The sequence below is a fragment of the Pongo abelii genome, chromosome 15 (assembly GCF_028885655.2).
Source record: "Pongo abelii isolate AG06213 chromosome 15, NHGRI_mPonAbe1-v2.0_pri, whole genome shotgun sequence".
In the NCBI taxonomy this organism is placed as follows: domain Eukaryota; kingdom Metazoa; phylum Chordata; class Mammalia; order Primates; family Hominidae; genus Pongo; species Pongo abelii.
In genome coordinates, this window is record NC_072000.2 from 24765335 (window position 1) to 24779134 (window position 13800).

The 13800-nt window shown below is 41.9% G+C and overlaps 2 protein-coding genes across 8 annotated transcripts in view; one reads left to right on the forward strand and one right to left on the reverse strand.

Annotated features, from left to right (window-relative positions):
* Nucleotides 1-5860, forward strand: part of RPGRIP1 (RPGR interacting protein 1) — a 62878-nt gene extending 57018 nt beyond the window's left edge. For all 7 annotated transcript variants that reach the window (XM_063715507.1, XM_063715501.1, XM_063715502.1 and 4 more), the window contains 2 exons: nucleotides 2712-2842; nucleotides 5664-5860. In XM_063715507.1, the coding sequence (XP_063571577.1) occupies nucleotides 2712-2842; nucleotides 5664-5776 (244 nt within the window). In that variant the 3' untranslated portion in view covers nucleotides 5777-5860. The remainder of the gene's footprint in view (nucleotides 1-2711; nucleotides 2843-5663) is intronic.
* Nucleotides 5861-6053: 193 nt separating this feature from the next.
* Nucleotides 6054-13800, reverse strand: part of SUPT16H (SPT16 homolog, facilitates chromatin remodeling subunit) — a 32207-nt gene continuing 24460 nt past the window's right edge. The window contains exons 19-26 of the mRNA XM_063715498.1: nucleotides 13600-13725; nucleotides 12435-12547; nucleotides 12046-12121; nucleotides 11434-11603; nucleotides 8964-9093; nucleotides 8270-8399; nucleotides 8055-8132; nucleotides 6054-7383 (exon numbers count right to left, since the gene is read on the reverse strand). Of these exons, the coding sequence (XP_063571568.1) occupies nucleotides 7238-7383; nucleotides 8055-8132; nucleotides 8270-8399; nucleotides 8964-9093; nucleotides 11434-11603; nucleotides 12046-12121; nucleotides 12435-12547; nucleotides 13600-13725 (969 nt within the window). The 3' untranslated portion in view covers nucleotides 6054-7237. The remainder of the gene's footprint in view (nucleotides 7384-8054; nucleotides 8133-8269; nucleotides 8400-8963; nucleotides 9094-11433; nucleotides 11604-12045; nucleotides 12122-12434; nucleotides 12548-13599; nucleotides 13726-13800) is intronic.

Here is a 13800-nt window from a genome sequence, read left to right on the forward strand (position 1 = left end):
AACCTCCGCCTCCCCAGGCTCAAGGGATTCTTGTGCCTCTGCCTCCCAAGTAGCTAGGGTTATAGGCATGTGCCACCATGCCCGGCTAATTTTTTGTGTTTGTAGTAGAGATAGGGTTTTGCCATTTTGCTCATGTCTGGTCTCAAACTCCTGAGCTCAAGCGATCTGCCCTCCTCGGCCTCCCAGAGTGCTGGGATTACCAGCGTGAGCCACCGTGCCCAGCCCATAATCTTATAGGTTTAGTTCATTTCTCACCTGTGCCAGCCTGATGGGCCCTTTTTTTGTAGCAGCAGTTTACTTGAATATTGACAATGCCCAAATGGAATGAACAAAAGGTGTTAACATTCTTTTTTTTTTTTTTTTGAGACAGAGTCTCACTCTGTTGTCCAGGCTGGAGTGCGGTGGTACAATCTTGGCTCACTGCAACCTCCACCTCCTGGGTTCAAGTGATTCCCCTGCCTCAGCCTCCCAAGTAGCTGGGATGACAGGTGCATGCCACCACGCCTGGCTAATTTTTGTATTTTTAGTAGAGACAGGGTTTTGCCATGTTGGCCAGGCTGGTCCCAACCTCAGGTGATCCTTCTGCCTGAGCCTCCCAAAGTGTTGAGATTACAGGCGTGAGTGACCACACCTGGCCAACAGGAATTTTTTGATGTTGACATAACTAAGTAAATTTTAGATCTCCTTTAAAGCTTTAGGAAAGCTGGTTGTCCTTATTATTCCAATAATCTGAAGAAGGCCTCCTTTTAGAGTTTCCAGATAAAATGTGGGACATACTTATCCTAAAAAAAATTATTTGGTCGGGTGCGGTGGCTCACATCTGTAATCCCAGCACTTTGGGAGGCCGAGGCGGGCAGATCGCTTGAGGCCAGGAGTTTGAGACCAGCCTGGCCAACATGGTGAAACCCCATCTCTACCAAAAAAACAAAAAAATCAGCTGGGCGTGGTGGCACATGCCGGTAATTCTAGCTACTCAGGAGGCTGAGGCATGAGAATCATTTGAATTTGGGAGGCGGAGGTTGCAGTGAGCTAAGATTGTGCCACTGCACTCCAACCTGGGTGACAAAGCAAGACTCTGCTTCTGAGGAAAAAAAAAAAAAGTTATTTGTTGTTTAGCTGAAATTCAAATTTAAATAGGCATATGGTTTTTGTTTTTGAAATATGTTGTCTGTACCACCTGTGCATGTGTGTGCATAAGAAATAATATGGGGCTGGTGTTTTATCTTATTTTTAAACTTTTTGTTTGTTTGTTTGTTTTAGAGACAGGATCTCACCACGTTGCCCAGGCTGGTCTTTCGGCTCCTGGGCTGAAGCAGTCCTCCTACCCAGCCTCCCAAAGTGCTGGGATTACAGGCATGAGCCACTGTGCCCGACCTGGTGTTTTAATTACTTTTTGAAAGGCCCAATACTTTTGTTTCATCGCTTTTACTTTGTCTTTGGTTAGTCATAGAAAGAACTGAAAAAGGAGCCAGATGAAATAAACAGTGACTCTGACTTCAGCATCACTGTGGGCTTAAACAGATGTAAGCTTACAGAGAACTTTTGGAAATGGAAAGTGATTTGGTTCTTTCCTTTCTGTGCTAATGTTAAATTTAGCTTTCACTTTTTTCCCCAGTATTTCCAGAACTCTCTCTTCCTTTATTCCCTTACAGTGATAATCATTTTCTACTCAATTTTAGATTCGACTGGTATTACCTTTGGCTTTCTTTTTGCCAGTATGGTCTAGCAGACAGAACAGGCTTTGTAATCAGACCAACCTTGTTTTTATTCCAGACTCTTTGACTTACTAGCTCTTTGATCTTTCTGATATTACTTAATTTGAAGGCTCTTGTGAGAATAAAATTGAGATAATATAGTTTACATAAAGCACTTGGTATTGTGCCCGGACATCGTAATGCTAGTTATCATCCCTTTCCTGTGCAAATTGGGATGAGGGAGTCAGCATTATCACTTTGCATTGTTGAAGTTCTCAATAAGGACATAGAAACATAGTTACAAATGAATATTGCCTAATGGGCTGAGAATGGATCCCTTTAAAGTAATTCCTTTGTTTCAGTTTAATCATATTTAGCTGTGCTTTTAAGAGCTTGAATTTTTAGTCCTATTCCTGGCACTCTGTGTTAGCTACCAATATTTGCTTTTAAAAATTAATAAAAATATGAAAAATCAAGAATAGGCAAATCCAGAGAGACAGAAAGTAGATTAGTAGTTCAGGAGCTAGAGAAGGAGAATGGGGAGTGACTGCTTAATCAGTACAGGGTTTCTTTTCTTTTTTCTTTTAGAGACGGGGTCTCGCTCTGTCACCCAGGTTGAAGTGCAGTGGCATGATCACAGCTCACTGCATCCTTAACCTCCTGGGCTCAAGTGATCTTACCTCAGCCTTCCAAGTAGCTGGGACTATAGGTGTGTGCCACCATGCTATAAAAAATTTTTATTTTTATTTTTTTTTGTAGAGACGGGGTGTTCCTATGTTACCCATGCTGGTCTTGAACTCATGGGCACATCCCGTGATGTTCTCTCTTCTAAAAGGACTGTTACTGCTTAAATTATACCAATTCCTGACTTTTTTGCTTATTGTTATTTTGTAAAATGGAGGCAAGGGAAAAGTGATTCAGAGAAGACGTTGTATTGTTTATGATTACTTTTATCCTTATTTTATTTTTGAAGCATTGAGTATCAACAGTGCTGAATTAAATGCAATTTCTTTTTAGTTTAAAGTTTACAGTGGTAAGTGATCCTCTGGATGAAGAAAAGAAAGAATGTGAAGAAGTAGGATATGCATATCTTCAACTGTGGCAGATCCTGGAGTCAGGAAGAGATATTCTAGAGCAAGAGCTAGACAGTGAGTCATTTTTTCTTCAGTTCTAATTATTTCTAAGGAAATCATCCTAATAGTGAATATATTTTATCTTCAATACATAATTATCACTATGAAGTTGATGAGACACAAAGTGGATTGAAATCTTATCGCTACAACTGTATTTATTTCTGGATCCAGCATTAAAGTAGTCAGTTGTGTATTTTAACCCCCATATACCTGATTACAACTAGAATTGATTTTGAATCTACAATGTTTGAAAAGGGGATTTTTAAAAAGACAAGTTATTTTCATTTCAAATTTATACCTCAGAATTTTGGACCTCTCTTGAGCATGTTTGTATAGGCAGCCGATACCCATTCTTTATGTTATCATGCATCCAGTCTTTTTTTTTTTTTTTTGAGCTGGAGCCTCACTCTGTCGCCCAGAGTGCAGTGGTGTGATCTCAGCTCACTGCAACCTCCGCCTCCCAGGTTCAAGCTGTTCTCCTGCCTCAGCTTCCTGTGTAGATGGGATTACAGGGCTGTGCCACCATGCCTGGCTAATTTTTGTATTTTTAGTAGAGACCGTGTTTCACCATGTTGGCCAGACTGGTCTCGAACTCCTGACCTCTAGTGATCTGCTTGCCTTGGCCTTCCAAAGTGCTGGGATTGCAGGCGTGAGCCACTGCACCTGGCCCATCTTGTCTCTTAAAAAGACATCAACTGTCTCCTCTTTCCTCACATCCACTGGTCATTAAGTCTTATCCATTCTATTTGTGAATTGACTATGCTCTCCTTACTATAATTTCTTTCTTTTTCTTCTTTCTTTTTTTTTTTTTTTTTTTTTTTTGAGACAGAGTCTCGCTCTGTTGCCCAGGCTGGAGTGCAGTGGTGTGATCTTGGCTCACTGCAACCTCCATCTCCCAAGTTAAAGCGATTCTCCTGCCTCAACCTCCCGAGTAGCTGGGACTACAGGCACCTGCCACCACGCCAGCTAATTTTTTGTATTTTTAGTAGAGATGGGGTTTCATCATGCTGCCCAGGCTGGTCTCGAACTCTTGGACTCAAGCACTCCACCCTCCTTTGCCTCCCAAAGTGTTGGCATTACAGGCATAAACCACTGCGCCCAGCCTCCTTACTATAATTTTTTTCTTTTTTTTTTTTTTTTTTGAGATGGAGTCTTGCTCTTGTTGCCCAGGCTGGAGTGCAATGGACCGATCTCAGCTCACCACAACCTCTGCCTGCAAGGTTCAAGCGATTTTCCTGCCTCAGCCTCCCTAGTAGCTGGGATTACAGGCATGAGCCACCACGCCCAGCTAATTTTGTATTTTTAGTAGAGATGGGGTTTCTTCATGTTGGTCAGGCTGGTCTCAAACTCCCAACCTCAGGTGATTCACCCCCCTCAGCCTCCCAAAGTGCTGGGATTACAGGCGTGAGCCACCGCGCCCGGCCATATAATTTCTAAACTGGTCTTCCTGCCACTGGTTTCTTCCACCCCATTTCCATCTACTATAGTAAATGTTTCTACATAATAAATTTGATCACTGCCTTCTTCTTAAATCCTTTTACAGTTTGCTATAGATCAGCATGTTTTAAAAACATTTGTATTTGAGTACTTTTAGTTGGGACTGCGCTGTCCAGTCTTCACTGTTCCCATTACCTTACATAGCTGGGATGTCACCTATCTTATCTGCTAGGACCTTTAGACACTTAAGATTATCCACTAGACCAATGCTTTTCAAACTTCCAGACACACACCCCATTAGTGGATGTGAAACTGAATTAGTAAATCACAAAGAAATTTGAAAAATGCAACCCAAAACTGTGGGAAGGAAAACATGAATTAAAGGCCAGGCGCGGTGGCTCATGCCTGTAATCCCAGCACTTTGGGATCCTGAGATGGGCGGATCACCTGAGGTCAGGAGTTCGAGACCAGCCTGGTCAATATGATGAAACCCCATCTCTACTAAAAATACAAAAAAATTAGCCAGATATGGCGGCGGACGCCTGTAATCCCAGCTACTCGGGAGGCTGAGGCAGAATCGCTTGAACCCGGGAAGCGGAGGTTGCAGTGAACTGAGATCAAGTCACCACACTCCAGCCTGGGTGACAGAACAAGACTCTGTCTCCAAAAAAAAAAAAAAAAAGAAAACAGGAATTAAGAGTACATAGCACATATTGTTTTGTGAAACTTGTTTTATGTAATGTTTAATGAATCATGATATAAAATTATTCTTACTGATCATTATAAATATTTTTTGAGGAATACTCCTCCTCAGACCCTAAGGGTTACAAAGTTCAAATGTCAGATAAGATTCTTATTATATTCCTCTAGTATCTTTCCAACTGTGATCCTTAATCTTTTTCCTCATCTATAAAACGGGAATAACAGCAGTCTCTATCTCATAGAGTTGTGAAGATTAAGGAAGCACTTAAATAAGGGATTAAGAAAGGGGCTTAGGGTAGTGCCTGGCATAAGGCAAGTGACATATCTTTGTGGGCTATTTTCCAACTTACTCCTATCCCCATTCCTAAACATGCTATGTTCTTCCTGACCTCCATGCCATTTGTATGTGCACAGGGAAAATCCACTTAAGACTTTTCTGGTGATTTCTCTAGAAATCCTTTCCAATTTGTCCATTCTGGTGCAGATGCCTCTTTATGTCCCCAGAGCAACTTGTGCTTTCATTTATTATATAGCACCTATACACTATACCATTTTCCTTTCTCCTTCACTAGACTGAGTCCTCTTATGAAATAGGCTAGTAATTTCATTCATTTAGCGTCCCCAGTAGCTAACCTGACAAATACCAAGTATCAAAGTGTTTAACTGAGTGATGCTATTTTTTTCCCTTTCCCAACAGTTGTTAGCCCTGAAGATCTGGCTATCCCAATAGGAAGGCTGAAGGTTTCCCTTCAAGCAGCTGCTGTCCTCCATGCTATTTACAAGGAGAAGACTGAAGATTTGTTCTCATGAAGGAACACGTGCTATTCCAATCTAAAAGTCTCTGAGGGAACCATAGTAAAAAGTCTCTTATAAAGTTAGCTTGCTATAACATGAGTTTGGTTTACTGTGATGTCTAGTGTCTCTCAATCTAATGATGAAAGTTTAGAATGATGAAAGTTTCATTTGTAACACTAGCTAGATAAAGGCATTTTTTTCTCCAGTGCCTTAGCATTTTACCAGGCAGGAAGAGCAGGCTTGCTTTCAGGAACTGAAAATGGTCACAAGTGAATTTACAAAAACAAACAACAACAAAAAAAAAACCCAGTTTATTCATCTTTTAGTTCTTCCAAAATTGAAAATATCAAGTCCTACTGCTAAGGAGAAAAAACAAACAAACATAAAATCCGGGACCCCTCCCCCCTTCTTAAGTCACAGAGCACGGAAGGAACTGCAGTGGGACAGGTGGGTGCAGAGAACCAGAAGGGGAGGATGGCAAGATAAACTCCCCAAATACTTGAAAAGCTGTTCAACAGAAACTGTGATAAATACAGGACAATGCAAGACAAAGTTAAAATAAGGAGCAGCAGTGCTGAGAGGCTGTGTTGTAGATATGGCCTCCCTTCCTCTTCTCTTTTCTCGTCAGGGTATTCTAGGCCCAAGGCATGACTTGTCCCTTCCAGATCTAAATGTTGACTCCTTTGAGCCTTCCTCTACATTTCACTAGAAGCGGTACATGAGGCACAACCTGATATATCTTCCTTAGATATATGAGAAAAAAAGAAGACAGTGGCAATTTTGCCTTCTATCATTGTACCATGTGTGCATTGTATGGAGAAAATAACCGAGCCAGGGAGTATCACTGCTTCTTATGTCTTCCAAGGCAGCAGATATACCTCAGAATCTGCATGAGGCAGGAAAGCAGGAAAACTCAGACGAAGGCACCAGCCCAATCTGCCTCACTAGCTCAAGTTGTATGGTTTATCACAACCATCAGCAAATTTCCAAGAACCTTGAGTATTGCAAAGATAAAACTTAAGAGATGTGAGGAAGGTCATGGCAGTAGGGTGGGTTGGAGGATTGAATGTGCTGGTCATGATACGGGTAATTAAGGGTCACCTTAATTACAGGGTCACCACTGTCTTGGAAATACAGCTTTGAGACACCAAATAATAAGATGTCAGAAGCCATCGATGTCCTGGCAGAAGGTGACAGGAAGAGAGAAGAATGAAACAATATTTATTAACAGCGGGAGCCTCCTCCTGTCTTCAAGAACACCTCCTCCCTTGCCATCTGAATGGGGCCATTGGCACGTGTCCTGGTGGGCCTGGAATTCCCCGAGTAGATTGGTCCACACAAATGGCCCCCTAAACCCATAAACACAAATGGCAAAACGTCAAATGAAAACAAAAGGAAAAATACAGTTTCTATGTCATGTAAAATTTTCAGGGGTTGGCTGGAGGAAGAATGGAGCTCAGGGCCAAAGTTCAGAAGTTACTTCCTCTTTTTCTTGGGGGGTGCAGAGCTGTGTCTGGAACCACGGTTAGAGCCACGGCCCGAACTGTGCACAGATGCCTTCCTCTTCCGGCTCATACTTCGACTTTGTTCTTCTTCTTCCTCGTAACGACTTTCTCGGTCCGCTAAATAGAAGACGCATGATTAGTTAGCGATAGGTAAGCTTTAGGTACCTAATATTACTGGATAGCATGAGGTAATACAGAGAATACACTTTGGAATCAGACCCAAGTTTTAATATTGGGCAAGTACTTTCTGAACCTTGGTTTATTTACAAAAGGGAGAATTATTTAAGGGTTAAATAAGGTAACCTATGAAAAGTACCTATTCCCAATGCTTGGAACACAGCAGTTAATATTTATTTCCTTTTAAGCTTTAAACGTTTGTTTGGGGTTTGGCTTCAGAGTAACTAGATTAGCATTATAAAGACATGCCTAACCTGGAAGAAGCCTAGAAAATTAAAGTATTATAGGATTTAGGTTTGGAAACTGAGTAGGCTAATTCTTGAGTATTACATGAATATGTGGCTATCATGGCTATAGGAAAGATGGAGGCTTGCGCAGATGAAAACAGCATCCAGTTTGGCAGAGCACTGCCCACTGGAGAGTATGGACACATTCCACACCTCATTTTCTCCTTCAGTCAATGAAGTTGTACCTGTGGCTCCAAATCACTTTTATAATGTTCTTTTGTTACTTTCATTACGCCATCAATACTAACACCTCAAAATATTGAAATGTGTTGGAAATTTGTGTGTAGACAAATGAATAAATAAAAACAACACATTTTTAAAAACCTTTTCGGGCTTCTTCCTCCAGTTCATCCCAATCCTTTCCACTCTCTTCTTCACTACCCAATGACTCCTTAGAATAGTCTGGAAGAAAATTAATTAAGCATTAGTCATCATGCGGGAACAGAATGGAATGACAGAGTTCTTAGTCTAAAAAAAGTAGTTTTCAGAAATGACATTAGATTAGGAAGCCAGGACGAACTTTGCTCTATAAGACTAACCTGACTCTTCTGCTTCTGATGAATAATCTTCATCACTGTCCTCCTCTTCCTCTTCATAGTCATCTTCTGAAGGATTAAAAGTCTCATCTTCAATTTCAGACTCTGAATCCCCTTCTTCAGCATCACTCCCCTGGTGAGTTAGAGCATAATACTGATTTTTTTTGACATTTACCTTATTAACTTAATGAATTAATTCAGCCCACATAGTATACCAGTATTTACATGAAGAAAACAAGAGCAAAAAAATCTGAGGGATCAAAAGATAAAATGACTTGTTTAAAATTAGTGGTCAGGTGCAATTATTATTTTACTATTATTATGTATTATTACATTTCTGAAAAATTCATGTTAGCCTTCCTTACCCAGGGAAATTAACAGAAAGACTTTCTGTATTTATGTATCACACAAACGTTAAGTGGACCATTTTTTAAAAAATAATTTTTGCAAAATGCCCTGAAGGATTTTTCCCTAAATGCTAAGAAACTCATTGAGGAAAAGTTTTTGTAGTTTCCAAGAAATCTTGTCAGGAGTTAGTTACCACTGCCCAATCAATTTATCAATTTGAAGAAACAATGATATCAAGTGGTGTTTAGAGCTTCTCCCAGATAGCCTAGTCCCTTATGTACTACTTCTAACTGACCAAATGATAGCGGGCAACACTGTGTACCAGAAAAGAAACCCCACACTCACGCACCTCACCCTCAGGCTCCAGGAAAGACCAGCCACCTTGTTCGAAGAAGCCCTCAGGGTCATCAACAATGGTCTTCATGATTTTAGTCCAGTTGAGGGACTGTACTCCTTCTGTGTACTTCAGGTCGCAGGAACTAAGAGAAATGACATGACAAAGTCAAATCAATCTTCTGTATTTTCCAGATATTCTTTCTTTTTTTTTTTTTTGAGACAGAGCCTTGCTCTGTTGCCCAGGCTGGAGTGCAGTGGCACAATCTTGGCTCACTGCAACCTCTGCCTCCTAGGTTCAAGTGATTCTCCTGCCTCAGCCTCCCGAGTACCTGGGATTACAGGCGCATGCCACCATGCCTGGCTAATTTTTGTATTTTTAGTAGAGACAGGGTTTTGCCATGTTGGTCAGGCTGGTCTAGAACTCCTGACTTCAGGTGAATAACCTGCCTCAGCCTCCCAAAGTGCTGGATTACAGGTGTGAGCCACCGCACCCTGCCTGGGAGCAGATATTCTTTGCACTATGCCACCAGAGCATGTCCCAATGGCTGCTATTTGATCTCCTAGAGCACTAGCCCTCACAACAGACCAGCATTCCAACCGAAACAAGCTTTCTCCTTCACCTGAGTTTGAGCTCATCCTCTCCCATTTTCTTCCTTAAACACCAATTTCCCTATTCTTCACTTAGTCTTCTCTCCTATTCACCCATGCTTTTCCCTCTCTGTCACTGATTCCATTCTTATTTCCAAGTAGTCTTAACTCATAACCACTTCTGTGATTCTGTTTTTCACTACTATGGTTAAGAAATAGGGACAATTTTCGGCCGGGTGTGGTGGCTCACGCCTGTAATCCCAGCACTTTGGGAGGCCAAGGCAGGCGGATCACGAGGTCAGGAGATTGAGACCATCCTGGCTAACACGGTGAAACCCCATCTCTACTAAAAATACAAAAAATTAGCCGGGCATGGTAGCACGCGCCTGTAGTCCCAGCTACTTGGGAGGCTGAAGCAGGAGAATCGCTTGAACCTGGGAGGTGGAGGTTGCAGTGACCCGAGATCGTGCCACTGCACTCCAGCCTGGGCAACAGAGTGAGACTCTGTCTCAAAAAAATAATAATTAAAAAAAAAAAAAAAAAAAAAAGAAACAGGGACAATTTTCAATGGCCCTAGCCTTTCTTCTTCAACCTTCCACTGCTTTCCTATGTGTTGTTTATTTGATGCAAAATCTGTATGAAGGTAGGAATAAATTTTTTTCCCAGTACCTAAAGTGCCCTGTATTTAGACAATGTTCAAATGACTTTCTCTTACTCACTTCTGTTGAGGAGGGCTGAATCAGTTAAGAGTGGGTAAGAAGAAAAAAATCAAAGAAATGACAATAGCAAGGATAACAACAAACAACCATAAAATCTGCCTGAGAACCACTGGCATAAATCGACTTTAGACAATATACACGGAAACTTCTGCTTCCAGCCATGATGGAGTAACAATGACTAGATTTACTTTCCCACCTTAAACAACTACAAAACAAAATATGAAACAACAGTTTTCAGGCACTGGATAAAAAACAGCACAAGACCATAATCCCTGAAAGAAGGAAACAAACAAGGATTAATTGAACATTTGCCCTAGTTTTCTGTCTAGAGGCAATTCCTAATCTGCTATGCAGAGAAAAAGTAGGATTTGGGAAGACTGAGACAGCTAGAATTTGTGGAGAAGAGTACAGGAAGGAAGAGTTTCCCAGAGAGAAAGCTCCACAGATCTGCAGAGGGGTCCCCTCAAGTCTTTGGTGGAGCGATGATGTACACATTCATGAGAAAACTGGAACTGCATAAAGAAGCACTGGAAAGCAGTAGGCCAGACAACTCCCAATCTCACACAGAACTAGAAATAAATCGTGTTCTAGTGGATTTATTTCCACCACCTTTCCACAAGCTTCAGCAGAGAGATCTCACAATCCACAGGGCATCAGGCAGACTCTGAAGAGTATTGCCTTGTAGTAAGGCCAATTACTCGGAAGTTTTTGAGTGAAACTTTTAAAGGCTGTTCTAAATCCACACTAATAGACATTTGAGAACAAGCCTTGAAAGATCAAATAGAATCCAACTAACTTGACTGCATCCTAGAATAACCTCGTCTCTAGTAAAAAAATTGGCTGGGTGTGGTAGCACATGCCTGTAATCCCAGCTACTTGGGATGCTGATGCAGGAAGGTTGCCTGAATCCAAGAGTTTGAGGATGCAGTGAGCTGTGACTGCACCACTACACTTGAGACTGGGCCAACACAGTGAGACCCTGTCTCAAACAACCACCACCACCACTACCACTACAAAATATGTAGAAAATATAAAGATAATGGGTGAAGAGCAGAAAAGGATGCTTCAAAAGCTATTGTAAATATGCTCTACATTGACTGGGTGCAGTGGCTTGTGCCTGTAATCCCGGTACGTTGGGAGACCGAGGTGGGAGGATCGCTTGAGCGATTTACTTACTTCAACCATTCCTTGATGGGGTCAAGAGAGGCTACAGGAATGGCGTTGATCATGGTCACTTTCTTGCTGTAGTCCTTGTAGACGATTACCATATCAAAGTTCTTCAGGTGAAACTGCACCCGCTCAAAGTGGATCAGCTCTACCTCATCCAATGTCACCACAAAAGGTGGCTGTCAGGGAGAAACGGAATCATTAGCATATAAGTATTTCCCCCAAAGCAATAATATTTCAAATAACTTTCATGATCTAAATCACTAGATAAAAGATAACTAAGCTGTTTTTTGGGTTTTTTTTTGAAAGACTGAGGCAGTACAACATACTAAGAAGCCACAGAAAAAGGATCTGCAAGATACAAAAATCATCCCTCAAGGAGAATAAACTCAAGGAAACTATGTGAAGGAACCATTTAAAATAAACTATTTAAAAATACATTATCTTAAAAAATAAAAAATAAAAAAAGAGAGATAGGTTCTTGCTATGTTGCCCAGACTGGTCTTGAGTTGCTGGCCTCAAGTGATCCTCCCACCTTGGCCTCTAATTGTGCTGGGATTACAGGTGTGAGCCATCATGCCTGCCCTGAAGAGACTTTAAAAGAAGGTAAGAAACACTCACCCATTCCGTAGCATTTACCAGCGCACTACTAGTGGGCTGAAGGAGGCAGGTACTCCTATAGGGAGCTCCGTTAAATCTGGAAGAGAGAAACTTTTAAGACTGAGCTCATCACGAGAGAGACTGCTCCTACCACAACAGACACACTTCTTCCCTCTCCCCATTCCAAACAGCTCCAGCATACTCACTGGAGACTCATCCAGAGGAAGCCTCTTTAAGAGTTAGCCACTCACCTAAACCCTTAAACATTTTCAAGAAGAAATGGATGTCTCAAAGATTATTAGTCATAGGAAAAAAGGATACGATATGTTAAATTATTATTAAAGGAAGAATAATTTATTGTACCAAAAGACAGACCGGTGAAACTTCAGGCCAAAAAGAAGATATGTTACCCCAAGTCCCTAAAAGGCACTTCAAATTCCAGTTCCTCCTTAGTTAGAGCCTCTACTTTCTCAATGAAATTTTTAAAGGCTGTTTTCAGTTTGTGCCTCATTTCTCGTTCCATCTGTAGAAGAAAAAAATATCAAATATAGCCATCACATTTGTTAACAGTACCTCCCCTCAAAAAGTCTGAAGTGCTTTTGTGCTTTAAAAAAAAATTCCAACTTTTAAGTTCAGGAGTACATGGGCAGGATGTGCAGGTTTGTTACATAGGTAAACGTGTGCCATGGTGGTTTGCTGCACAGATCATCCCTGAAGTGCTTCTGTTGTCCTTCATTCTCTTAACTATGAAACATGTACATACACCTTATTTAAGGCCACCATGCCATTAACTGTCAAGCTGAGTCTGCAACCTAAGACTAAACTATTCTAATACCCTATCTCAGCAGATACTTGAGTTGCTCTGCACAAACAGATTCAGGGTTGTTTATTTATTTATTTATTTATTTTTGGAGACGGAGTCTCGCTAGTCGCCCAGGCTGGAGTGCAGTGGCGCGATCTCGGCCCACAACCTCTGCCTCCTGGGTTCATGCCATTCTCCTGCCTCAGCCTCCCGAGTAGCTGGGACTACAGGAGTCCGCCACTACACCCGGCTAATTTTTTTGTATTTTTAGTAGAGACAGCGTTTCACCGTGTTAGCCAGGATGGTCTCGATCTCCTGACCTCGTGATCTGCCTGCCTCGGCCTCCCAAAGTGCTGGGATTACAGGCGTGAGCCACTGCACCCGGCTATTTATTTATTTTTTGAGATGGAGTCTCACTCTGTCGCCCAGGCTGGAGTGCAGTGGCGCTATCTTGGCTCACTGCAACCTCTGCCTCTTGGGTTCAAGTGATTATCCTGCCTTAGCCTCCCGACTAGCTGGGACTACAGGTGCACACCACCATACCCAGCTAATTTATGTATTTTTAATACAGACGGGGTTTCACCACATTGGCCAGGCTGGTCTCGAACTCCTGACCCTCAGGTGATCTGCCCATGTTGGCCTCCCAAAGTGCTGGGATTACAGGCCTGAGTCACCACGCCGGCCCAGGTTGTTTATAAAATACAATCCCTGAGCTTGGATTTGGCCTCATCCTCCCTGACTATCCTGCAAATACAATACTAAATTTCACAAACCTGCTCAGCATAGAGGTCATCTCGGTCATGCATATGCTGATGTTTCCCCAAGTCCGTGGTTATCTCTCCCACTTCTGTGTAGAACTGCACATCCGTGTGCCGCTTCTTCCCAAACATGATGGCATTCTGTCGGCATAAAACAGAGAGAAGACAGTAGTCAGAAACACAAAGGTATCTGTGATGGAAATGGCAGTGATCCAA